This window comes from Macaca nemestrina, chromosome 11 (assembly GCF_043159975.1).
Source record: "Macaca nemestrina isolate mMacNem1 chromosome 11, mMacNem.hap1, whole genome shotgun sequence".
Classification (NCBI taxonomy): domain Eukaryota; kingdom Metazoa; phylum Chordata; class Mammalia; order Primates; family Cercopithecidae; genus Macaca; species Macaca nemestrina.
In genome coordinates, this window is record NC_092135.1 from 56,469,399 (window position 1) to 56,493,917 (window position 24,519).

General features: G+C 42.1%; 1 protein-coding gene and 1 long non-coding RNA gene across 2 annotated transcripts in view; one reads left to right on the top strand and one right to left on the bottom strand.

Annotated features, from left to right (window-relative positions):
• LOC105493204 (plakophilin 4) overlaps positions 1 to 24,519 on the top strand; it is a 228,948-nt gene that overhangs the window by 190,024 nt on the left and 14,405 nt on the right. The window contains exons 12-16 of the mRNA XM_011760720.3: positions 15,303 to 15,486; positions 18,828 to 18,945; positions 20,385 to 20,576; positions 20,758 to 20,931; positions 23,960 to 24,110. Coding sequence (XP_011759022.1) covers positions 15,303 to 15,486; positions 18,828 to 18,945; positions 20,385 to 20,576; positions 20,758 to 20,931; positions 23,960 to 24,110 — 819 coding nt within the window. The remainder of the gene's footprint in view (positions 1 to 15,302; positions 15,487 to 18,827; positions 18,946 to 20,384; positions 20,577 to 20,757; positions 20,932 to 23,959; positions 24,111 to 24,519) is intronic.
• On the bottom strand, positions 1,860 to 23,964 carry LOC139357123 (uncharacterized). The gene is made up of 3 exons (XR_011609796.1): positions 23,395 to 23,964; positions 3,731 to 4,008; positions 1,860 to 1,982 (listed from the first exon to the last, which is right to left on the bottom strand). It is a non-coding gene; the product is annotated as an uncharacterized lncRNA (long non-coding RNA).

A 24,519-nucleotide genomic window follows, 5' to 3' on the forward strand; every position in this document is an offset into this window, starting at 1 on the left:
ATTATATATTGTTTAGTCTGATGAGTCAGAAACTGTTTACAATGTGGTCATCTCTATTAGTATCAGTTACTGTACTTAATGATTTGTAAATATCAGCTAACAGATGTCTTTTTCATGGAGGACTAAATACCACATGTTTTATTATGTATTTCATAGTAAATCTAGTTGTTTTAAATAGGCAGACTCTCCTTTATTATGAGAATAAAATATACTTAATGGATTGGCTGTCTTTCACGTTAGCTCAGCTGGTGTCTGAGTGCCTGTTTGTATTCCCACATACTTTACTAGGCCCCAGGGATAGAAAGAGGAATAAAACCCAGTGCCTGTGCTTAAGTCACCCTCAGACTGGTGAGGAACACAGGTGATTTTGTGAGTGTCAGGGAAATGTGGCAAGTCTCACTCAACAGAGGTTGCATTGGGCACAGAGGATAGGTAGCGAAGTTCCCTGGGTGACATGAAACTAAAGTTGGCCTAAAGGATGAAGAAGCACTGGCTGGATAGGCAGAGGTCTTTCCAGTTACAAGCTCAGAAACAGCATGGGATATAGTTCTGGAGCTACCAACAAGAGGGGGCTGCTGTGTTAAAACTTAGTGAAGAGCCAAGTGTGGTAGCTCACACCTGTAATCCCAACACTTTGGGAGACCGAGGCAAGAAGATCACTTGAGGCCAGGAGTCCAAGACCAACCTGGGCAACACAGGGAGACCCCATCTCTACAAAAAATAATAATAAGTAGCTGGATGTGGTGGCACGTGCCTGTGGTCCCTGGTACTTGGGAGTCTGAAGTAGGAGGATCACTTAAGCCCAGGAGGTTGAGGCTGCAGTGAGCCATGATCACACCACTGCACTCCAGCCTGGATGACAAGTGAGGCCCTGATTCAAAAAAACAAAAATCAAGGAAAACAAGGCCAGAGAGAGATACAGTCTTCATTTAGGGAACTTTTTTTTTTTTTTGAGACGGAGTCTTGCTCTGTCACCCAGGCTGGAATGCAATGGCGTGATCTCAGCTCACTGCAACCTCTGCCTCCCAGGTTCAAGCAATTCTCTTGCCTCAGCCTCCTGAGTAACCAGGATTATACACATGCACCACCACACCCAGCTAATTTTTGTATTTTTAATAGAGATGGAGTCTCACCATGTTGGCCAGACTGGTCTCCAACTCCTGACCTCAGATGATCCGCCCACCTCAGCCTCCCAAAGTGCTGAGATTACAGGCATGAACCACTGCACCCGGCCCATTTAGGGAATTTTTATAAGGAACTTAGTTGTGTCCCACATGCAGTGAGGACACTGGGGTATGGCATGGCTAGTTTAGGCCTTTAAATGCCTTCCAGCAGGCAGCAGGATAGAGGATTGATAGGAAGTGGGAGAGTCTGGGAGGCCTGTGAACAGACCAACAGTCCAATGATAACAGCTTGAACTATTTCATTGATGAAAAGAAAGAGTAGGGTGGAGCAGTCAGAAATATTTCATGGTCTGGGCATGATGGTCAGATGTGGGGAGTGAGAGAGAGGGAGGAGTAAGTAACGCCTGGATGTTGCAGTGTTAGTGGCTAGATTCAAGGATACTTGAGATTGAGCTGGAAGAATGGTTCTGCAGGAGAATACATTGATGACAGCATTGTTTGTAATAGATAATTCAGGGAAAATACTAAGAATTCATTGGCAAAAGGATGGTTACATCAGTGGCAGTACTCTCACACAACAAAACCACATACAGCAGTTAAAATAAGCACATTAGACTGTACATAACAACATAGATGCATACAGCTTTAGAAATACTTGCAGAATGATAACTACAGAGCAATACAATTTGAATAAAGTTTTTAAATATGTAGATTGATGTAGATATATGCACATGCAATAAAGTTAAAATTTCTAATTGGAATAATAAAAATAGATTCAGGATAGGGGTTACCTCTGTGAAGAGGAAGGAGGAAAATGGGACTGCGGGTTGTATTCCAGCTCTGTTTCTTTAGAGGACTCTGAAATACATAAGACAAAATGTTAATATTTGATAAAGCTAGCATACCTGGGTGTTTGTTTTATATTTTCTTTGCCTTTTTTCATGCTTGAGATATTTAATTTACAATTTTAAAACAACGTTTCTTCAAAATTAATTTCATTCCCCCCAGGTTTCCAGTATGAAATCAGAGTTGTAGTTTCTGTAACACTTGGGAATGAATAAACCATCCTGCATCCAATATTTAAGGGGAATCGACTTTCTCATAAGATATTAATGTTCAAAATACAACATTAATATTCCCTTGTACTCAAAGTACCAAAAGTAGAATATACTTTACAAAAAATCATAAGTCTGGAATGGACTATCTGCCTTAATGTATTTTGAATATTCTTTAGTGCTTCTAAATTAATACTCCCACTTTCTGAAATGCTTTTGAGGCATCTCACCAAAAAACAAATTATTTTTGCTAACATGTACATGTAGCTATAAAATGAAAATTAGAGCAAGCTAAACAGAATTTAAAAAAAATTGAAATGTAGCTATGTTCATCCTAGAAGTCAACACAGTCACCGTGATTACGCCCACAAATTTACCCTGAGCCGCCTGTTAGGGAGGCATAGAGGAGACAGAATCATCTGTAGTACATGAGTGCTTTCCTGCTATGTCTGATGTCTCTCTTTCCATCACTTTGAACTTCCTGTGTCTTGTCCAGTTGTCTTCCGATAGTAACACCATGCAGCCAGGAGGGCTGCAGACAATTGTGTGCGCTGCTCCCTGAGACAGCAGTGGCGATCCAGGGACAAATGACATGGAAAACACAGCTTCTCCTCAAATTTAACTAGCCAGATTCATCATGACTTGATCCTTACATCCTTAATGTGAAGCTTTTTCCTGCTCTTCTGTCCTCTCATAGGAGGAATGAGTCTTTTCTGAATTTCTGTTTGAGGTTTTTCCTTGGGAGCGACTATTACAGTGCCTTTCCTGAGCTGAGCTCAAGGAATTTGTAAGGTTTAGTGTTAAACAGGAAGAAAAGTACATGATTGTGTGCTCTTTTTTTCTTTACATTTAAAAATAAGTCAAATTTACTTTAAGTAGAGCCCGACTTTACTACCAAGGACTTTTATGTGCCAGGTTACCTGGGGCACACTCTGGAATTGAGTGCTAATGTAGATGCTTTCCTCCTTATTTTATTGAGAACATGAGATCTTTTAAGACGTGGACCTTGGCCTTGAAGAGAGGATATAAGTGTTTTCTAATTCAAAAAGAGCTGTTTTCCTAATAGATCATATCATTTCCAATGTAAAACTAAGAAGTACCTCTGATATTTCTCTTGAAAATATCTGCCAGTAGCTTTTAGGCTATAAGAAACAATTTTTTTGCCATACTTACAGAGTAGGAGACATTAAGAATTGCTTTATAACTATATACTTTTACCACTAATCATTTATTTTGACATGTGGTCTGATTATCAAATGTTTTCTTCAAAACATTGAAATGAGAGTGGTCAGTGGGCAAACACTTCACGCAGTTGCCATAAGTAAAGTAGGTTGGACCAGAAGACTTCAGAAATGAGTTTCCAGTTCAAAAAGCCAAATGGCAGCTGTGTTTGATTTATACCTAAACATTGTCTAACTAATATGAAACAAGTCACAATATAAATCTAGCATCGTTGCTTTTTTTGTGTGTGTACATGTATTTATAGTCTAAGCTTTATAGAGACAGCAAAATTGCTCACATTTCCCAGTCCTACAATTTAGTGGTACTAACCTTAACTGATGTTCAGTAATATTTTAAGGGTGATTGATCCTTGATACATTTTAAACCACGGAAACATCAAGAGATCCTTGAACTCTTCTTTCTTCTTTCATTAACTCTTCCTCACATCAAATGCTCAAGCCGTCTTTAATTATAGAATCACAGGATTGGGGGAGACCTCAGAACTCATTTTGTTCAGTAATCTATCCAGTGCTTGAATCTCCTGTACAGTTTCCATACAGAGTAGTCGCAGTCACGTGCATGAACCCACAGGACAAGAAGCTCGTTACCTGGTGGGGTTAAGGCTGGACAAAGTTATCCAGAAAGCAGCAAGAAGACATCTGATATAACTTGAAAAGGCAAAAAATACAAATGCTTAGGAGGTCATTTTTGCATAGGAATGGCCCTACAAAAAGACCAGTTCCACCCTAGATCCAGCCACCAGCACTCCTAACCAAGGAAGTAAGCCCCCAATCTGAACTGTCACTAAAGCATGTCTGCTCCGAACTCAGGCTGCAAGGTGCTATGTGACCATGTCACCCAGCATTCCCCATCAGGTGCCCATCTCCTATAAAGTCCCCTTTGAAAACAGAACATTAGCCTTAGATTTTAGTGTTCTGCTAGTATCATTCACAAATACCATGGCCAGCCTTGCACAGTGCTTGGCCTTTGTGGGTAGGGTCTATGCGTTCCTAAGTGAAAATTATAGTCAACTTAGGATCATGCAATGTTAAAATACAGTGAACCATTGTGTTCCAAATATTACATAATTTGAAGAAACTGCTATCCCCTTGAAACTAGAAATTCTTTTATTCTTAATATTAAGTAATTCAACCCAGTTATTAATCCAGTCTTTTTTTTTCTGGTTCCCTTTGTTTCAGTTTGGCAGTTTTTACTGTACTTAAGTGGAGAAATTTTAGCTGTTTTTTATAAAGATACCTTGCCTTTGCTTTAAACACAATAACTGCCCAGGGCCTATATTTTTGGCCACATCTTTATTTTTAGAGGGGAAAAAGGACTTTTCTTCAAATGTATTTTCCCAAGACAGTATGGCTGTCATTATTAATTAAAATGGTTCTCTAATATGTAACATGATTCTTGTGTTTTCTTCATTGTGTTGAACATTTTCCAAGTTGAAACCTAATGAGCTTTTCGTTAAGTACTGATATATGTGAGTGCTTAGGGTAATTTTTCTTTTATTCCAAAGGTATTTTTTGTTGTTGTTGTACTTAAACTTGAAAGCTGGATGAAGTATGGTTGTTCCCCAGTTTGGTTATAAAATGAATGTCTACTGGGCCACAAAGTATGGAGGGAAGATGGGAACATATTGTCACTAAGAAAGATATGTTGAACTCATTTGTTCAAGATAATTAAATAGTGTTTCTAAGCTAGGAAATAGGAGTTTCAAGTTATTGCGCATCCTGAAAACATCATTTTTTAAAACTAGAGACATTGAAGATATTGCACAGAATCTGGAGACCTGCTTTTTAATGTGTATACCAGATGTCCCAAACCATCACACTTCTATTACCCTCTTAAATATCAGAAAGTAGCCTTTGTTCTTCAGTAATAATAGACCTTGTTCATATGACTGCTACATGTACATTTCTTCCAATTTAGCTAGTGATTATTCATCCATATAGCAAAGTAAAATATTTCCACTGTTTATTGTGAAATGTTTGGATGCCAGCAATGGATTCCAGACACTGCAGAATATGAAATGAAGCGTATTGTTTTCCTGATCATTAGCTCCATATTTCTAATTCAATGATAAATTAATAAGAAAATAATAGTTGTAACTAAGGAAGGGTAGATGGGCCAGGCTAAGGTTTAACAAAGGGCAGAATAGTCTGGCAAGAATTAGTCTTGTGTGCTATAAAAAGCAGGAGTTTAGTGGACATGCCTTTTGGACAGTTACTTGCCATTACAGGATGAAAACAGTTTACGAAGCATGTCCCCTTAGCCTAGTTAATAAATGCCTTCACAACAGGTCATTTATTCTCTGATCCAGAGAGGAGTCCGTCTGTTACTTTCTATCCTACTGTAATGGACCACTAGGGCTGTTAGAAGCTGTGTGGGTCATTTTTAGAAATCTAGCAACATCTCCTTCCAATTCCCAGCCCAAATCAGTAAGGATCCATATCACTTGGTCCACTTTATAAAACATAGCTGGGCGTGGTGGCACACACCTGTATTCCCTGCACTTTGGGAGGCCGAGGAAGGCAAATCACTTGAGGTCAGGAGTTTGAGACCAGCCAGGTCAACATGGCGAAACCCAGTCTCTACTAACAATACAAAAATTAGCCAGGTATGGTGGCACATGCCTGTAATCCAGCTACTAGAGAGTCTGAGGCAGGAGAATTGCTTGAACCTGAAAGGCAGAGGTTCCAGTGAGTCGACATTGCGCCACTGCCCTCCAGCCTGGGCGACAGAGACTCGCTCTCAAAAAAATACATAAAACAATAACAACAGAAACAGATTCCCTTATTTACTGAACATTTCAAACCCTGAAAATGTGTAATGAGAAATGACAAATTCTTAAAGTTTAATTGCTAAGAAGACAAAAAACGTCTATTATAAATAGACCAATTCTCAATCGGTAGAGAACTTTAGGAAAGAACCCTAAAGAAATCTGTCTTCCCATTATTACAGATGAGAAATTGAAGTTCAGGAAGGCTGAGCAGGCAAGTCTCCAGGCTGAGTTCCTGATGTCCAGGCTGGAGGTGTTTCTTCCTTGACCGTCACTTCCCCTGCCTACCCTGACCACTGAAAAGGGCTGAACAGGAGCTAAATCTGGAGGGTACAAATGTTATTTCCCTTGTTCTTTAAGATTACCACCCAAAAGGGAGAAGAAAAAAGCCCCACAGTAAACTTTACTCTGTGCATTTTATCCGGGACCATAGAGAAATATCCCTGAATTTTGTCACTAGCACTATAATATCAAACTAGGGATCAAGTAAAGCTTCAGCTTGCTTAGGAAACCTATGAAATGTGATTTTCAGGTCTTGTAATTCAAGATTTATAGTTTTGAGTATGAAAAGATTCAACTCTGTAAGTGGAATATGACCCTATATTTTGAGTGTAGGCTTCCGAGTGCCAGGCACAAGGAGGCAGTCAAGTAGGGAGTCTCAGAAGTACTAATAAGACTTGGGTATTCAGACATCAGTCAGAGTGGAACTTCTCAGCACGAGAGAGACCCTGTTATGACATGCTCCCTCAGTTGACTAGACGGCCTATAAATGCAAGGAAGGTGGAAATTTGGAGATCCCAGACCACGTCCTGCAAATGCTTTGCGGTTTCTGAGTGTGATGTAGCTTACAGCTGGAGGCATCTTTGTCTCTAAGCTTCTGCCAGCACCAGACAACTGGGTGTTGAATAGTGCAGGTACAAATGAGCAAGTGTGTTCCTGGAACATGTAGGTCAGCTGTGGAATATATGACTTCAGTGACAGTTTCTTGGGCAGATCTCTATGAGAGTGTAACTGTGACAGTGTAAATGACTTAATTCTGTGTCACACTGAAATAACCTGCAGAACAAGGGTGGCCCGGGCCACTGCTCCCACTGCCGTTTCTGCCCCAGAGGGATTCTCTAATTTCCTTTCGTGTGGCCTGTTCCCTTTTATTAGCTCTGTTCCAACAGAAGGAACCACTCTTTGTGTCCCATATGGGCAATTCTCAGTCAGCATTTCTGAATTGTAAGCTTATTTATTTTCTGTAGAAATGCCTTTCCAGGGAACATAGAACTGTATAACTACATTATGTCATTAATCCTCAAAGCATACCCATGAAGTAGTAAAATTAGAATAAAGAAGAATATGTTAAAATGCAAATATGATTCTGTAAATGGATCTCTAAAAATTGATAGATCTTTTCAAAGGTGCTGTGATCTACCTTTATGCCTGCAGAATCACAGAAACTTGGGCTAACCCTTATATTCTCTAAAGGCACTAAAGATCTATCTTGTCTCAGCTAGGGGAAATTTTCAGCAGCAGAAACAATCACCTTTAAATGGAATATGCAGCCTGGGGCCCCTGTGTGCAGCCTCTGTGGCCACCCCAGGTGCTTACTTCCACACAGCTCCCTCCTAGGAAGCATCTTGCCCTCAGACCATCTGAGCATCCACTTCCCACTGCCCTGAAAGCTGAGATGGTGATGTTCCGAGCACAGCTGGACCTGAGTGAGCTCACCCATGCCCCATGAGGATTATGCATCTGCTGTGCAGGAAATCCCAGGGAACACAGAGGTGAGTAAGGCAGGCCTGTCCACCACCTGCAGTGCTCTGTGCCAGCCAGCAGGGAGTGCAGCAGTCAGTCTCTCATGCTTCGGGGCAGGAAGGAGAAAGCCTCAAGCCACACCTGTAGACCAGGAGCCTCACTGCATGGAGGGATCACTGCACAGGTTTCAGGAACTCTGCTCAGATAGTGGCATCTTAGAAACGCTGGGAATGGCTACGTACCACCACGACTTGTTTTGCTCAGAATTTATCCAGAGAAAGGTATTTTTCTATAACTGAGGACAGTAGTTTTATCCCTGTCTCAATAATTGTTTTCCCATTATTTCAGTTTCACTTAGATTTCATAATTTGTTGACAGCCTTCAGCCCTGTTAGAAAGCTTGGGCAATTGATTAGCCCAGCAGACATTTTTATGGCACTGATTCTCCCCACCATCCCCTTGACTTCCTCATTTCTGTTAACAGCACCATATTTTCACACATATTCAAACTGCTGGCTTACCTGTGACGTCACCCTCAGTTTGCATCTGGCTCCAAATTCTCACTACAGGCACTTCCGTTCCCTTTTGGCCTCCTCACTCCTTCAGGTCCTCAACACCTCCCTCCTCCATCCTGTCCTGTGAAATAGGCTCTGCCCCTCCTGGCCCATCGGCCTCACCCTCATCCCTGGGATAACACTTGTGCCTGCAGTTCAGGTTTTCCCACCTGCCTGTCCAAATCAGTAGCTCCTGTGACCTGCCAGCCAGCTCCGTTGCCCCTTCTGCTCCTTTCCCAGGCTATAGTTGGCCTAAAGAGCTCTGCACCCCAAACCTGCTTCTTTCTGGCCTGTGTCCTTGACACTCCAACTCAAATGTGGTCTTCCATCCTCCTATCAAACAGAAGTTCACACACTTTGAAAAACATCCAGGGAGAAGTGGCATAGTCTCGAATGAGCGTGAGCTTTGGAGCTAGGTCGACTTGTTTCCTTCCAGCTCTGTGGCTCCAGGCACATCACCACTGTCAAACCTCAGTGTCCCCAGCAATAACACATTACCTGCAGCTTGGTGTTTTTGTGATGATGTGTGTTTAGCGCCTGGCACACAGGATATTCAAGCCATACTTGTTGCTCTTCTTGCCCTTCGTCACAACTGCCTGGTGGTGTAACTGTTTGTGGTAAGGCCCCCCTGAGAACAGACGGCTCCCCTGTGTGTCTCCCTTGGAGTCTGGCATGAAGCAAGCAAGCATCTCTACCAGCGCTGTTCAATAGGAGAATAATATGAGCTGCATATTTTCTATGTTTTCTAGCAGCCATGGGAAATCTATTTTAATAATATATTTTATTTGGCCTAATAGTTTCAAAGTATTTCAACTTCTAAGAAATATAAAAATTATTAATAGGATGTTTTGCGTTCACTTCTTCGTACCCAGTCTTCATAATCTATTTTTTACTTAACAGTGAATCTTAATTTGGACTAGCTATATTTCAAGTAGCCACATGTGACTGATGGCCACCATATGGGGCAGCACAGGTCTATACTGCGTTTGGGTAGAGGTAACGTAAATCTCAAAGGTGCAAGGTGTGTAACTTTAAGGCTGGCGGGAAGCCATATCGTAGCAAGATGTAGGCCCCATAGCATCTTGGCATTACTCTCTTCCCAAGAAAAAGCCACAGAAGTTTATAAAAACCCACTGGGCTAAGAGGAGAACTTCAATGGCAGCTGCATAGAGAAGAAATGAAGATGTGTGTTTGCTAGATCTTGAGTGTTTCAGCCAGAGACTATATAGGGAATGATAATGGAGGCATGTGCTAGGAGAAGCAGGCAAGAGCCCTGATAAAATCTGCAGCCCTGATATTATTATGTTTGTGCTATTAATCTAATATTTCTACCCCCATTTTTCAAGAATGTTTGCAGGGTGGTTATTTATGACACCAGTCTGTTCCAGTGAGCCCATAGATGCAGAATTGCCAGGAGCTGGGGTGGGCGGTGGGGAGGAATACATACGGGTCAGTGTTCCCCCAGAGAGCTTCATCGGGAATGCACAGTCGCATTAGCCACTGGTCATGATACTTGCTTTGTACTGGGAATGGAGTAGGGGTTGAGTGTGCACAAGACCTTAGCATCTGTTATCTCCTTGACGGTTCCTCACACCCTGAGCCTGGGTAGTTTTACCTGCCTCCCTCATGAACGTGTTGTGAAAGAGCACAACTGAAACCAGAGCGCTCAGAGCAAGGTTCACTCAAGAAGGAAAATGCAGGAGCCTGTCCAGTGATGATGTTTGAAGCACATTGGCACCTTTTTAGCTATTGCTTTTTTTCTTTTGACTGTCTACAAACACTTGGGCTTTTTAAAATATAATTAGGAAACATGGCATAAATTGACTGCTGTCTAAAAATGAATGGTTTAAGATTGTCTTTCACATCAAAAAGAAAAACAGTTGAGTAGGCTGCTGTGCGTATCCGCCACCAGAGAAATCGCATTTTCCAAATGTTGTTTGGTTGTTTTTTAATATCCTTTAAGAAGTGCATTTTTCAAATAGTTGCTATTATTTTAATTAATCAGTAAAATCAGCTTCTAATTTGACTATAAAATTATCAGTTGGCCATTAGAATAGCTATAAAGCTAGTTTTAAATGTGAGCTCTTTCAAAATTGTGCAGCGTAGGATTTATGTGAAATGGTATTTTAATTACTTTATTCATTCTTTGTGGGGAAAATGAACTTTCATCTCTCATGGCAGAATTTCATTGTGATTATTGGTTACTCATAATTATATGTACTTGTTCCTGTGACAGAGAATAAGCAGCATTTTCTACAATAATATGCATGAAACTCCCTAATATTTTCTAAATTAGTTTGTATATTTATATTCTTAGTCCTCACAACAAATAGCTAATTGCTTTAAATTAAATAAAACCTCAAGCTTCCTCAACCAAATTCTAGTTTATTTTTAACTTTCCCATTGGGAACCAGGAGATAATGGAATATGGCGATAAATGTTTTTGAAGCAAATTTTGCATTAGGATGTTGGAGTTAGAGGTTTGTCATGTTGATGGAGAAGGCTAATCCTACAGCTCTTCATTTTCTCATCAGTCTTACAACATCTGGGACTTGGTATATTCTCTATTCATTATTTACTGCCCTAGCAAGATTCTTCCTGACCCATTAAATGAAGCCCTAGACAAAGTGGAGAGAACATTGTTTTAGTGAGGTCGAGCACACACAGGTGTTATTAGCCGGTCTTAAGAGAGGTGCTTTTTACTTTGAGCAAAAAAGCCAAATTAATCATTTTATATTTAAGGCTTTTAAGTTTAATTAAATCTTTTTCATCCATTATTTGTTGACTAGAACTGGTTGTTTTGGCTTTATATAACCTTAGTTTTGGAATAGAAAGTGAGGAAGAAAAAGCAGTGCCTTGAGACTTGCTTTGCTGCTCAGAATGGCGAGTTAAATCCATACCGAAGGTTGCAGCTTTGTGTTACATTGTGAAGTGCAGGATTAGAGGGTAATATAACACACAATGCAGGGTGATAAAGTTGCCTTTTTGTGGGTCCCTTGAACACCACATACTTAGCAAAAATAGAACCTTTCCTTTTTTCTGGTCAAGAATAACTGTGAACTTTTTTTTTTTTTTTTTTTTGGAAGTTGCAGAAATGAAAGCCTGAATTTCTATGGTAGGCTACTGTTATGATCCATAAGTCATTTTACTTGACTGAAAGATAGCAGAGTCAGCTTGTCTACTGAAGGGGAACATATTTTTTAACAACTTTATATTTTATAATTTGCCAGCACTGTTCCTTTCTATTTTGCACTTTGAGGGATGGGGATTCTGGCATGTTGGTGTGACTTTTCTGATTCTGGGAGATAGAATGGCAACTGGATTCTCCTATCCCCATAACTAAGATGGTGGTTTCAGCACCCATCTATTTTGGTCTTAATGTGAAAGGCAGGCAAAACTATGCTGACAAACTTTGTTAGAGATCCTCTCCCCCTAGTTGCAAATTTTAAAGACACTCCTGAATACTCAGTTTTACGAAAAGGCGCAAAGGCTAGGTAATAATAATAATACTTATAAGCTAAGTCCGATAGGCAGGAAATAAAAGAGAAATCTAAAAACAAATACAAGATATAAAAATGGATCCGTCACAAATATTTTTGACCACCTACTATGTGTCCTGCATTTGTGTCACACAACATATATATAAAAGGATGGATAATGATAGGGTATTTCTTCCTCATTATATAATACTTGCCTAATGAAATTAAAATTAAATTTCAGCATGTAAATGTTCATCTTTTTTTTTAATCGACATGTAGAATTTCAAACCTATAAAAATATTTAAAAAGGAAAGTTAATTAATTTGGGACAACTTGGCTCTTTAAGGTATTATATGTAAAGCACACAATGCCTGGCACAGAGTAAAGCCACGGTAAATGGTGATGCTACCATTGTTTACATTGATTTAGGAATGTTTACGCTATGTCCAATCCCAAGTATATATACTGGCTAATACTAAGCTGTAGAATGACATACAGCTCCATCAGTCATTCTGAATGCCTGGGAAGAAAAAGAAAGAGCAGGACAAAATTCTACCACCAGCATGAAAACCAGGGAAATTCTCAAATCAGAGAAATATCCTCTTGCCAGAAGTAGGTGTTACAAGTAGCAGGGAGTAGAGACAGAAACAACACAAAAACGGGTTTTTCTGAAAGCAATCAGATAATTTCTAGGTATCACCTCCAGGATCCAATATGCCGAAGAACCATTCTTCTTAGTCATGTTTTCACCTGAAGTTTGTGACACAGCTTGTTTAATTTTCTGTGTGTATATCCAGTATTATAGTAAGAGAGACTTGACTTTCCATAAACAGCTGACTTTACTGGAATGCATTTATTCTGTGAAGTTGAAAATATCTTACTGAAAAATGCAGCTCTCCACCATGCATTGAGGAATTTGAAAGCTGTGACAGAAAATTTGTGCCAATGGCATTAGGAATCACATGTTACGAAACTGTCCACAGGGGAGGTTAGGGAATCACCCTTTTCCCACTGATGGCTTCTGGGCCGCATGCTGCCACTGTAGCTGGCTCATGCTCCTGGAGGCCCCGTCAGGGCCCAGGGTGGCTATGGTTGGCCTCCCTAGCAGGAAATGTTAAAGCCCATGTTAGTGACAGAGTCTGTTGTCCTGCCCTGCTATGCCTTGACCCAACTCTGTCTTCTGTTTTCACTCCCTTGTCCTGTTATTTGGTTAGGACAGACTGCCAAAAAAAGTGTTTCTCATCCTTAGCTCCCGGGTCCCTTCTGTGGTCGTCAGGCTTATCAAATGTCTTTTAGATTTGAAACAGAAACACAATGAAGCCCAAAATTGAGCATAGATAATATGAAGCTGCTCTGAGTCAATTGGGGTGGGGATCCGGAGCCTTAGGACCAATTCTTCCCCAACTCCTCACGTGGCTGCCGCTACGGGAGGCCAGCAAAACCCCCAGGTTCCAGGGAGCACAGTTTAAAACTATTGCCCAAAAGCACTTTATATAGAAGCATAGCCAATTTTCTAAGAATCCGTGGAGAAATAGCTCCAACTGTAGAATTTAAGTTCTTTTCATAAGTACCCATAATGTGTGCTGCCTTCTAACCAGGACCCTAGTTTTTGTGTACCCCAACATAATTATATAAGCAAAGGTCTGTCATGAACAGAAGAAAAGAAGAACAGAACAAGCTTTCAGAGGTAAAGCAGGGTCTTTACTTGCCTGATTTAGAACTGTCTTAAGTCTCCCTCCCATTCTGTGTCCTGAAGACTGCAGTTATGGTGGAATAGGAGCAGAAAAGGGGTAAAAGTCCTTGGGGAACAAGGGAAACCAAATCAGCAAGATCTAGAAGTCAAAGCCAAGTGAAAGAGGAGAGTAATGGGCACAGGTCCAGAGCAGAACACAAGAGGAGGCCAGAGCACAAGCATCAGGTTCCAGTCCGACCATTCCCTCCACAGCACATGGACAGGCCTGGGAAGGGGCAGTCCTCATGCAGTTTAGAGTCAGAGAATTGTTTCACTCTCTTCACTTCTAGCCCTTGGCTTCTACCTCCCCTTCCTCCACAAAGGAAGGAGTTCCTGTCTTCCTCCCCATACCACCCTCCTTTACAGGGGCACCCAGAGAAGGCTGAGCAGGCAGTGTCCAGGCTGGCTTCTTGGGCTGTGACAGCTGGAGCAGCAGTGCTCAGTCTTGTCTCTGGGCCACGCTCTTGATCAGTCATGTTCACAGGCCTGACACGCTCTCGTGGACATAGGCAGATTTTGCCAACCCTCTCTCTTTGTAAGGCCACAAATGTTTTTGTGTGTTGGTAGTTGTGAAAGCACTGTACAGACTTGAGCAACTTGCCAGGGACATGTCAGAAGTGGAGGGCTCTGGGGAACTTGAATGCAGAGAAAACCAGCTGCACCATCTCTTCTCCACCTACTTTCCTCTTACTCAGAAAGATGCACTGATGTGAAAATGACGTTAGGGTAGGTATCATCTCAAATTCGCTCCAATGTCTATGAGAGCAATTATTGGAAAACCTGTGCTATGATAATAATTTAAGCTACCTCATACTTGATGCAAAGATTAAGGCCCTCTAATATCATTAAATAGAACTCTAATAAGCTCCATTTAGGATCTGTTATCCTGAAATCTTGATATGAATTACAATACAGGCGCTTCTTAATTTATTGTTAGTTTCACCTATCTCCAAAAAGGAATGACAGTAACGTGTATTTCTAAAGCACATGATAATAAAACTCTTAAAATTGAGATAGAAGTGTTTAAACCTTATCTAAGTAAGGTGGATGAAGCAAATATAACAAACGTCCGTGCCAGGAAAGTTACGGCAAGTGCTTTATTGAAACTTGAGCTTCCTGATGGCAAAAGTAAGAAAAGGAAGCAGATGAAGAAAAACATGCCAGTCTTTCAAGAAAAAAATATTTTTCCAAGTACTAAATTCTAAAAATGGTTTGTCACACAGCCATTAAATGTAAAATACAATGCAATGAATAGCAGTTTTTTAAAAATCACAGATGTATTATATTCAAGACCCTTGCTTGGATTGTGCCCCTCTCCCTTTACAGAGTAACTAATTTGCTTTGCAAAATCCACAGTCACCTTGCCTGATAGATACAGAGGCTCTAAAATCCAAGAGGGTGAATATTAAGAATTTGTAATATGCTGTCGGAGGCTCATACATTCACTCAAAACTTATTAGAGGTCTCTCCCCAACCTGGTTGCAAATACAGGCCATAGATTAGGTTTGGAACAGACTGACTTCATATTATTTAGAGCTAATATGTTTATTTTATTTCTAAAGCCACAGGATCTCTAACTATTTGATCTTTTAAATCTCCTTTTTTAGGAGTTCTTTGGAATTTATCCTCATGTGATGCTGTAAAAATGACAATCATTCGAGATGCTCTTTCAACCTTAACAAACACTGTGATCGTTCCACATTCTGGATGGAATAACTCTTCTTTTGATGATGATCATAAAATTAAATTTCAGACTTCACTAGTTCTGCGTAACACGACAGGTTGCCTGAGGTAAATTCTTTATTTCTTCTTTCCAATTAGTTCTGTGATTAAATAATATGTGTCATAGGTAAATTGATTTTAGGAGGACTTACTTTATCTATCTGAGTTTCCAGTTTTTATTTCAAAATTTAGGCCACTGAACTTTGTTATTCTGGAAGAAAAACATCATGAGCACAGACTTGTGGCCTTAAAGAAGTTATCTTGTAAATGACTCTTCTGTGACTTACTCAGAAAGGCCCTTTCAGTCTAAGATTACTGCCAAAATTCCAGTGTTTTCCACTTTAACAGCATTTTTCTGGTAATCACATTCTGATTGCTAATGTGTTTGCAGCCTGGTGTTTGTTTAAATTCAAAATGTGATGGTTAAAACCATTTTGCTTTTAAAGAGGTGTGTGATTTAAACAATCAGTTTCAAGTTTTATAAATAAGCGAACATGAGCCCAAATACTCTTTTTTAGTCATTATCTTTTACAGTTAAAGTCTATATATAAAGTCTCTTGCAAGCGTGCACAGTAGAGTTCATTATTTGCCGTTAACACTCATCAGCTCCATTTTGACCCTGTTTCCCAGCCTTACAGTATCCTAAGAACTGGAAGCAAGCCTTAGGGCAGAGTGGAACAGGGACAGAAAGAGTGGGCTCTGGTCTCAGACCGCCTGGCTTCCAGGACCCCTTTGAGCCTCCGTTTCCTCATCTGTAGAATAGGGATGATAATACCGCCTCAGAGCTGTGAGGGTTCAGCAGGTGCTTGTGGAAGGTGCTTAGCGCAGTGTCATCATGTGAGCACTCAGTAAGTGTTGTTTAACATCTAAGCATCACCAAGACAGATAGCCTGAAAGACAGCAAAGCTTGCGTGGCTGGTCTGCAGCCTTCCAGCATTGTGACAGGTAGCTATCAGCCCCGGTCAGGGGGCAGTGCTGGTGGGGAGGTAACAAGAATTAGGATCTCAGAATGCAGGCCAGCTCCTCCTAATTCAGATGCCTGCATCCTAGGGTGGGTCTCGTGGCCTAGCAATCATCCAAAGAGCTAGGATTACTCCTCAGCCAGCCAGCTAGGCTTCAGGGAGAGCCTGGGGCAGGACTCACCCTAACTCCCCCTGTGGGTGAGGGATAGAAACATTTGGTGAATGCCCTCTGTGTAAAACCAATGACCAATAAAACAGACTAGGTCCCTGCTCTGATGGAACCATATTCTTCCAGGAAGACAGACAAACAAGGAAACAAGAAAATAACAGTAGGTGCTATAAAAATAAATAGGGTGCTATAAAAATAAATAGTGAGGGTTATTGAATGGTTACTTTGGGGGTCAGGGGGTCTCAAATTTAAATTTAAACCTACATCTGAAATACCACAAGGAGTGACTCCCTAGAGGGTGGTGCTGGGGAAGACAAGAGTCATAGGCCAGTCAAGGGAATGGTTAAGGTAAAGGTTCTGGGCCAGAAATGAGCTTGCAGCCATAGCCTACTGAGCAAAGGGCAGAGTGGTACCAGATGATGTAGGATTTTGTAAGTCAGATGGGGTTTGCATTTTATTCCAAGTGCCATGGGAAACCATCAGAGTGTTCTAAGCAGTGGAGTAATGGGGTTCGTTTCTGGGTGCAGTGTGGAAGAGTGAGTATGGGCAGAAGTAGAGACAGGAACATCAGGCTGTTGCAGAGATCCGGGCAAACAGTGAGAGTGGCCTAGACCCAGGTGCTGGGGTGAGGTAGGCAGATTTGGGTTATTTTGTGGAGGAAGAGCTGACAATGCTTACTAATAGATTTGAGTATTAGGAGTGAGGAAAGGGGGGGAAATAAGGGTACACCTAGATCTTTGGCTGGATCAGCTGTAAGCACAGAAGGGCTTGATGGGGGTAAGGGAGAAGAATGCTTGGAAGGGTGAGCAGGTGAGCAGCTCAGAGTTTTGACAATGTCCAGTTTGAGAAGTCTAATTAGCTATCTACGTTCCAGTGTCAAGAAAGCAATTGGAGGAAAGAATCTGCAATTCTAGAGAGCAGTCAGGGCTAAGGGCAGATGTGTGCCAGCCTATGGCCATGGGTCCATAGGTTGTATTAAAGCCAAGAAGCAGAAGAAGGCACCTCGGAGAGTGCTAAGATGAAGACAACACAGGACCTGGGGTGCTCCCTTGGGCAGATGAGTCTGAGAAGCGCGACATGAGAGAGAAGCCGGGTGGGGTCCCAGAAGCCAGTGGAGAAAAGGAAGGTGGTGCGGAGAGGCAGGGCAGATGAGAGCCGCCGTTCCACTGCCCCCTCATCTAGTCGCAGTTTTGCAAATTCTCAATCTGCATAATTTTACAGGTAGCTTAGAACCATTGTTAATGGGACACAAAATAGATCCTTATTTGGTATCAATTTATGAAGACAAATTGATATAAAAAAATTTAGACAGAAAACCGTTTTCTGGGTGTTTTTTTTTTTTTTTTTTTTTTTTTGAGACGGAGTCTCGCTTCGTCGCCCAGGCTGGAGTGCAGTGGCCAGATCTCAGCTCACTGCAAGCTCCGCCTCCCGGGTTTACGCCATTCTCCTGCCTCAGCCTCCCGAGTAGCTGGGACTACAGGCGCCCACCACCTCGCCCGGCTAGTTTTTTGTATTTTTAGTAGAGACGGGGTTTCACCATATTAGCCAGGATGGTCTCGATCTCCTGACCTCGTGATCCGCCCGTCTCGGCCTCCCAAAGTGCTGGGATTACAGGCTTGAGCCACCGCGCCCGGCCTTCTGGGTGTTTTATAATTGAAAAGACGAGAAAAGTTTTAGCATAAGCAAATATCTATATTTAACTAGAAATGTTTATAATACAAGAAATTATATATTTCCTCTGTTCATCCAAGAAACATTTAATGACCACCTACTTACTGTACACAAAATATTATAATAGGCCCGGGGGACTGCAAGAATCTTCTGGCCTAACAAGGGAGGTGAAGCATGTCTAGAAGTAGCCACCACCATGACTGAGAGCAGGCGGCCTTCCAGGAAGCAGGCACTTTTCTGATTGTTTTCTATGTAGCAACTCACTTCTTCACAACAACCCTGTGAGGTAGTTACTGTTATTTTCCTCCTTTTACATATGAAGAAGCTCAGGAGAATAGGCCCCTAAACAATTACATGAGGGAGTTAGAAAGTGACATATCATGAGGGAGATACAGTCCAAATGTGCAGGTTCCCTTCCATGTGTGGATAATGAGGAGCCGGCCACCATTGTGATCTTCAGGGATGTTACAGTGCAAGCCCTCAGTGCCTCCTCAGACCTCTAAGTGGCTGCCACCTGTTGTCTGCTCTCTCAGATCCTTAAGGTAAGTCCACGTGGCTGATGAGTGCATGATTCATCTCAGCAGCTCCTCCTGTCTCCACCCCTTTAGGAACCTCAGCTCCGCGGGGGAAGAAGCTCGGAAGCAAATGCGGTCCTGCGAGGGGCTGGTAGACTCGCTGTTGTATGTGATCCACACGTGTGTGAACACATCTGATTACGACAGCAAGGTCAGTGCCGGCCTGGCTGCAGGAGGGCGTGGTGGCAGGTTACCATGGTGCCTGGTGCCACTATTTGCATGCCATTGGTTCTTTCTGACCTGTAGAGCCTGTCCTCCTCAGGAGGCCACTCTCCAGATCAAAGGGCAAGTCTCCAAAATTATAGGAGCAAGGACGTGGCAACTTAAGAAAATATCCTGAGAACCGTGAGAACAGAGTGGCTTGGTGTGGTAAAGGCTTTCTCTCTGGTTCTCCTAGGCTCATTCTCAGGGTGGTGCCCATGCTGCTATTTCCTCCAATTCTGCATCCCCACTAGAACCAGAGCCATCAGTACTTGAGTATCTACTGAATAAAAGTTCCTGGTTGAGGCACTGTAATCCCCCCAAACTCTCTGCCCTCTTGGCTGCAGTGCAGTCCACAGTCCCCACCCCCAGCACTAAGTGTTGCTGCACCTCTCTACACCCACTCCTGCTGCTGCCCTGTGGTTGGTCTGTCCCCAGCATGAGCCCCTTACCCTCTCCCTCCTGTGTCCGAGTGCAGGGCGTTCTGCTCATCATTTGTCAGCTGTGACGACCATCCAGGATCTTCCTGGGGACCGAGGAAAGTGGGAAGTACAGGAAAGAGAGACTGAAAGTGTCAGGACTTCCAAAGCGAGCCAGATACTTGGTGTCAGGATGGACTGGACTAGGAGAGGCCTTTGGAAGGTGTTGGATTGTAAGGGTGAGCCTGAGAGGAAAAAGGATGATAAGTGCCTGGGAAAAGAGAGAGGAATACAAGGGAACACTTTTTGTTTGAGCCTCATTGAACCAGGAGATCTGCAGATGAAATTGAGAGGAGTAAGCAAGTTGGAAAGGGAAGCTTGCTAGATAGGCAAATGCTGAACTTGGTTTTAGGCACTCAGTTAAATGACAGTTGGCCTCCCAATCAGAGGTGTGATAACAGTCTTTTAGGGAACAAAAGACCGTGTGCAGAAGGCAAATGTCAACAGGGAAAGACACCTCTGAACATGGCTCAAAAGAAGGGTGGAGTTGGGAGATTGAGAAGGAGGCAGACATGGAACTTGGGGATATGGTTGTCCCCAGGGAGGGAGTTGGGGCATCTGTTGTCATGCCAAGGATCTGCAGTAGTGAGAAGTGAGGCTCAGGCGTCTTGGGTGCAGCCTGCACGGCAGCAGCCCTGAGGAGAAACACTGGGCCGGAGCCTCATGCATTGCAGTCGGCATGAAGTCAGATCCTCAGCAGGACTGAGAAAGGCTCTGCATCCCGTCATCTGGGTATTCCACAAACACTCTAGAATCATAATTCCCTCTTCAGATTGTTTCAAGTTCCCAAAAATAAAAAGTAGTTCTTTCATATTTCCCATTTATTTCCTGTCTGCAGTGTGTTCAGTACAGAAGTGTTTTGCTCTAATGTGCCGAGTTGTTTTTAATTATATGCCATGCTGGGTTTCAGACAGTGGAGAACTGCGTGTGCACCCTGAGGAACCTGTCCTATCGGCTAGAGCTGGAGGTGCCCCAGGCCCGGTTACTGGGACTGAACGAATTGGATGACTTACTAGGAAAAGAGTCTCCCAGCAAAGACTCTGAGCCAAGCTGCTGGGGGAAGAAGAAGAAAAAGAAAAAGAGGACTCCGCAAGAAGATCAAGTTAGCATTTTATCTGATATGAGACTCACGTTTCATTTTTCTGGGAGTGAGGAATCACATATTTGGCAAGAAAATAAATTTTCTGCATAGCTATAGCTGAGTCCCGCAAAGGTGAATGTTTTCAAGTATTGAAGATCATGTTCATTCTGCCTCCATTTAACGTGTGCTATTTGTCTTTCAGTGGGATGGAGTTGGTCCTATCCCAGGATTGTCAAAGTCCCCCAAAGGGGTTGAGATGCTGTGGCACCCATCGGTGGTAAAACCATATCTGACTCTTCTAGCAGAAAGTTCCAACCCAGCCACCTTGGAAGGCTCTGCCGGGTCTCTCCAGAACCTCTCTGCTGGCAACTGGAAGGTAGGATGACTTCCGCGTATCTACACTTCTTTCCATCTTTGCAAATTAACTTGAAATGTTACATGTATATGTTCTGCCTCAGTCAGATCAGCCCTGATGATGAAATGGTCACAGTTACTTAGTTTGTCTGTGAAGGGGGTAAAGGGAAAAAAGGGAGACATGCAGTTGCTCTGGGGATCCAAAGATAAATACAAGTCCCTCACTGTGAGAAACAGAAGGCTAGTGAGAAAAATAGATGGTGCCAGCACAGTGTAGAAGCCACAAGATGTGTGTGTTGTGTGGTCCTGAAAGAAGACATCTAACCCAGCCACACAGTGTAAGGGAAGGTCAGGAAAAATGCGGAGTGAGGACATGGAGGAGATTTCCTGAAGGGGATGCTGCCCAGCAGAATCTCTAAGGATGAATGAAAGTAAGCCAGTAGAGGCTGAGGCTGCAGTGTAGAGGGAGCCATCCAGATAACAGGGACAATAGGAGGAAAGTATCGTGGTGCAGAGAAGACAGTGTGGTCCAGGACTACTGGCTGCCCTCTGGGGCCCAGTGTGGAGCCAGGCATCATGGATAGGCCTGAAGGCCAAATTTCAGGAGCTGAGTCCTAACCTGCACACAGGAGGGGCTACTGAAAGAGTCTGGGCAAATGAGTGACAGAGACGGGCTAATGTCATCACTGCTCACCCACTTACATGGCAGTGCAAAAGGTGGATTCAAGGAAGGGAGAGTTAGAAGCAGGGATTGCATTTGGGAGCCAGTGCAGCAGTACAAACAGGTGAGAGATCTTGAGTGGCAGAACAAAACACAGGTTGGGCAGTGCTGTGGGGAGGGATAGAGGACCTCACTCTGTTCCTCTCAGGTAGTTACAGACATGCCTGTGTCTAAGGTTTCTGCCTCTCTTTGCAGATGTATGACTATAAAAACTGAAGACAGTTTCCTCTTGTTACCACTGTAAGCAAGTTCTCAGAACTTTCTAAATGTCCCCCAGCAACTTCCCAGACAGTCCTTGTCTAAGACATTTTCAACCTCTAGAAATTTCCTGACAGGTGTATTTTGTTGAGTTATTACAATGCTTGCTTTTGGCTACTTATCCCACCTTAACCCCCCAAAATGAGAATCTTTTGGTGATAGTGTTTTCAAGATAGTGAAAAGAATTGATAAACCTAGGTATGGTTTGTTTCATGCAAGTGGCCACTGTGTTGAATATAGACCGATAACTATGGTCTAGTGCTAAGCCAGTATGGTGATTTTGTTGTGGCTCCTAGTTAAAGTGCCAGTGACTCCATGTTTAAGTGCTGGCTCTGAATCCAGGCAACTCTGCTTACCGTCTGGCAGCCTAGAGGCTCTGCCCACAGTTTCCACCTCCCTAAAATAAAGCGAATATTAATACCTGCCTTATAAGGTGGTTGTGAGGATTTAGTGAGATACTCCCAGCACATAGGTATTTATATAAACATTTATGTTGTAGAACAGCCTTCACCTTCAGCTTCTGTGACCAGAAGATTATTTGATGACACTAAAAAAGACAATAATTGAAATCGATGTGATTTGAGTTGTTTCGAAGTTCGTGTCTGGGATCATTTAGTGAGAGTTAGATGGCAAGCTCATTTAAAATATAAACATTATATCTAAGCGATTTCAATAGTGAGTTAAAATATTGGACCTTCACTAAGAAAATGAGATAATCGTGGCCACAAGTGTTATCAAGTAAGAAGCTATTTCAGGAGCAGCAATGGCTGTAGTTCTCCAGAAGGGAGACAGACTGGGCTGGGCTGAGCTGGGCTAGGCTGGGCTGGGCTGGGCTGGGCTGGGCTGGGCTGGGCTGGGCTGGTAGGTCTCCAAGTGAGACAGAAGGAGATGGTTCTGTTGTTGCAGGTTTCAGAGAGAGAAGTTCATAAAACTGCCTGAGTGCTTTGCCCAGTAACAAGTCATGTACTTCATTTCCCCCTTGTAGACTTCATTTGATTTGAAAAATAGGAGTATGCATTTCATATGCAGAATATAAATAGGATCTTTGAAATGCATCTTTCCCTCTTATTTGTATTATTAAAATAATCTATTCTGTTGGTATTCAAGAAACTGGATGGTCAATCACATATTTTAATGTTCAAAATAATACAAAGGCCTGGTAGATCTCTGTCCTCATGTCTTGGTCACAGTAGGAAAGTAGATGTTTTGTGAGCAGCATCTTTCAATTACCCTAAAATTTGAAAGATGATTTGCATTGGTTGAAAAAGTCAATTAAAGCCCAAAGCTGAAAACAAGATTAAAGAACCGTTTTCTAATGTTACTCTTTTTGGTTGTTTCACTGATGAGTTAGGGCTCATTTCCATTTTATAAGATACACAAACTGACTCACTATACAGAGTTTCTTCATAGTCACAGAAAAATTTCTTGACTATGGATCTTTAAAAAACAGCATCAGCAGCTAACTAATCTTGAGTGAGAATGCATTTTGCACACAAATATACTTACTTTTTCACCAGGCTGTATGAATTATGATGCTGGATGTTTCTGGAGAATTCTCTTTCTTCTGAGGCAAGGGATTTTTCCAGCCAATCTCTTTGACAGGTTACTGAACTCTAAATATTGTTGCAGGGAATGGAGAAAAAAAATGACTTGATGGAGACAGGTTCCCCTTTCATGTGTGCTGATGGGTTACTGTCTCTGCCATCCTATTTATAGCCTCTGGGCTTGGCAGGGGACCAACTGCAAAGAAAACACACGATCCTTCCTTAATCATGTTTATGTATCTGAGATAGAAAGTAATCACTGCCTTCTCTTTTCTGCACAAAAATATCTGGCAGATGGTGGTTTCAGATTTTCAGGCTTTCGGATTTCTTTTTAAATCAGTCATTCCAGCCTATCTTTCTCCCCAACTTTGGTTTTCTCTTCACTGACACCACAGATTTGATCTTCAATTGGAAAGAAACCATTTAATCTATTAGTTCATCTTTTGGAAACATCTTTTTTAGGTGACAGTAACATATGAAAGTGGAACTCTGTTTTATATTACTTCTTGCCTTATTTTTCTCACTAGTTTGCAGCATACATCCGGGCGGCCGTCCGAAAAGAAAAGGGGCTCCCCATCCTTGTGGAGCTTCTGAGAATGGATAATGATAGAGTTGTTTCTTCCGTGGCAACCGCCTTGAGAAATATGGCACTCGATGTTCGCAACAAGGAGCTCATAGGTATGTTCTGGTGACAAGATGAGCTGTAAATGTGAGAGCAGCTACAAAACTCGTGAAACTCTTCTTTTGATTAATAAATATATGGCTTCTAAAATCATTAACAGCTGACCCCTAGTCTCCAGTTTCTTGGCATATTTGAGTACTCCTGCTTTGTGACCATTCTTTCTCAGCAGGAGGCAAGCTCATTAATTAATCACTGATTAGGGAAGGTAAATTTTCAGAAAGGCCAGCAATTTTAGTTGTACCTTACAACAGTAGTAGAGTTAGTGTCTCTCATTTCTAAGAGAGTTCCCTATATTCTGAGCCACAAAAAATCTTAATTCTCCCTTTCCAATTTTTGGACTGATATCTGCTAATTCACCAACACTACCATACTCTAAATAAAAAATCACATGAATGTTTTGTAGCT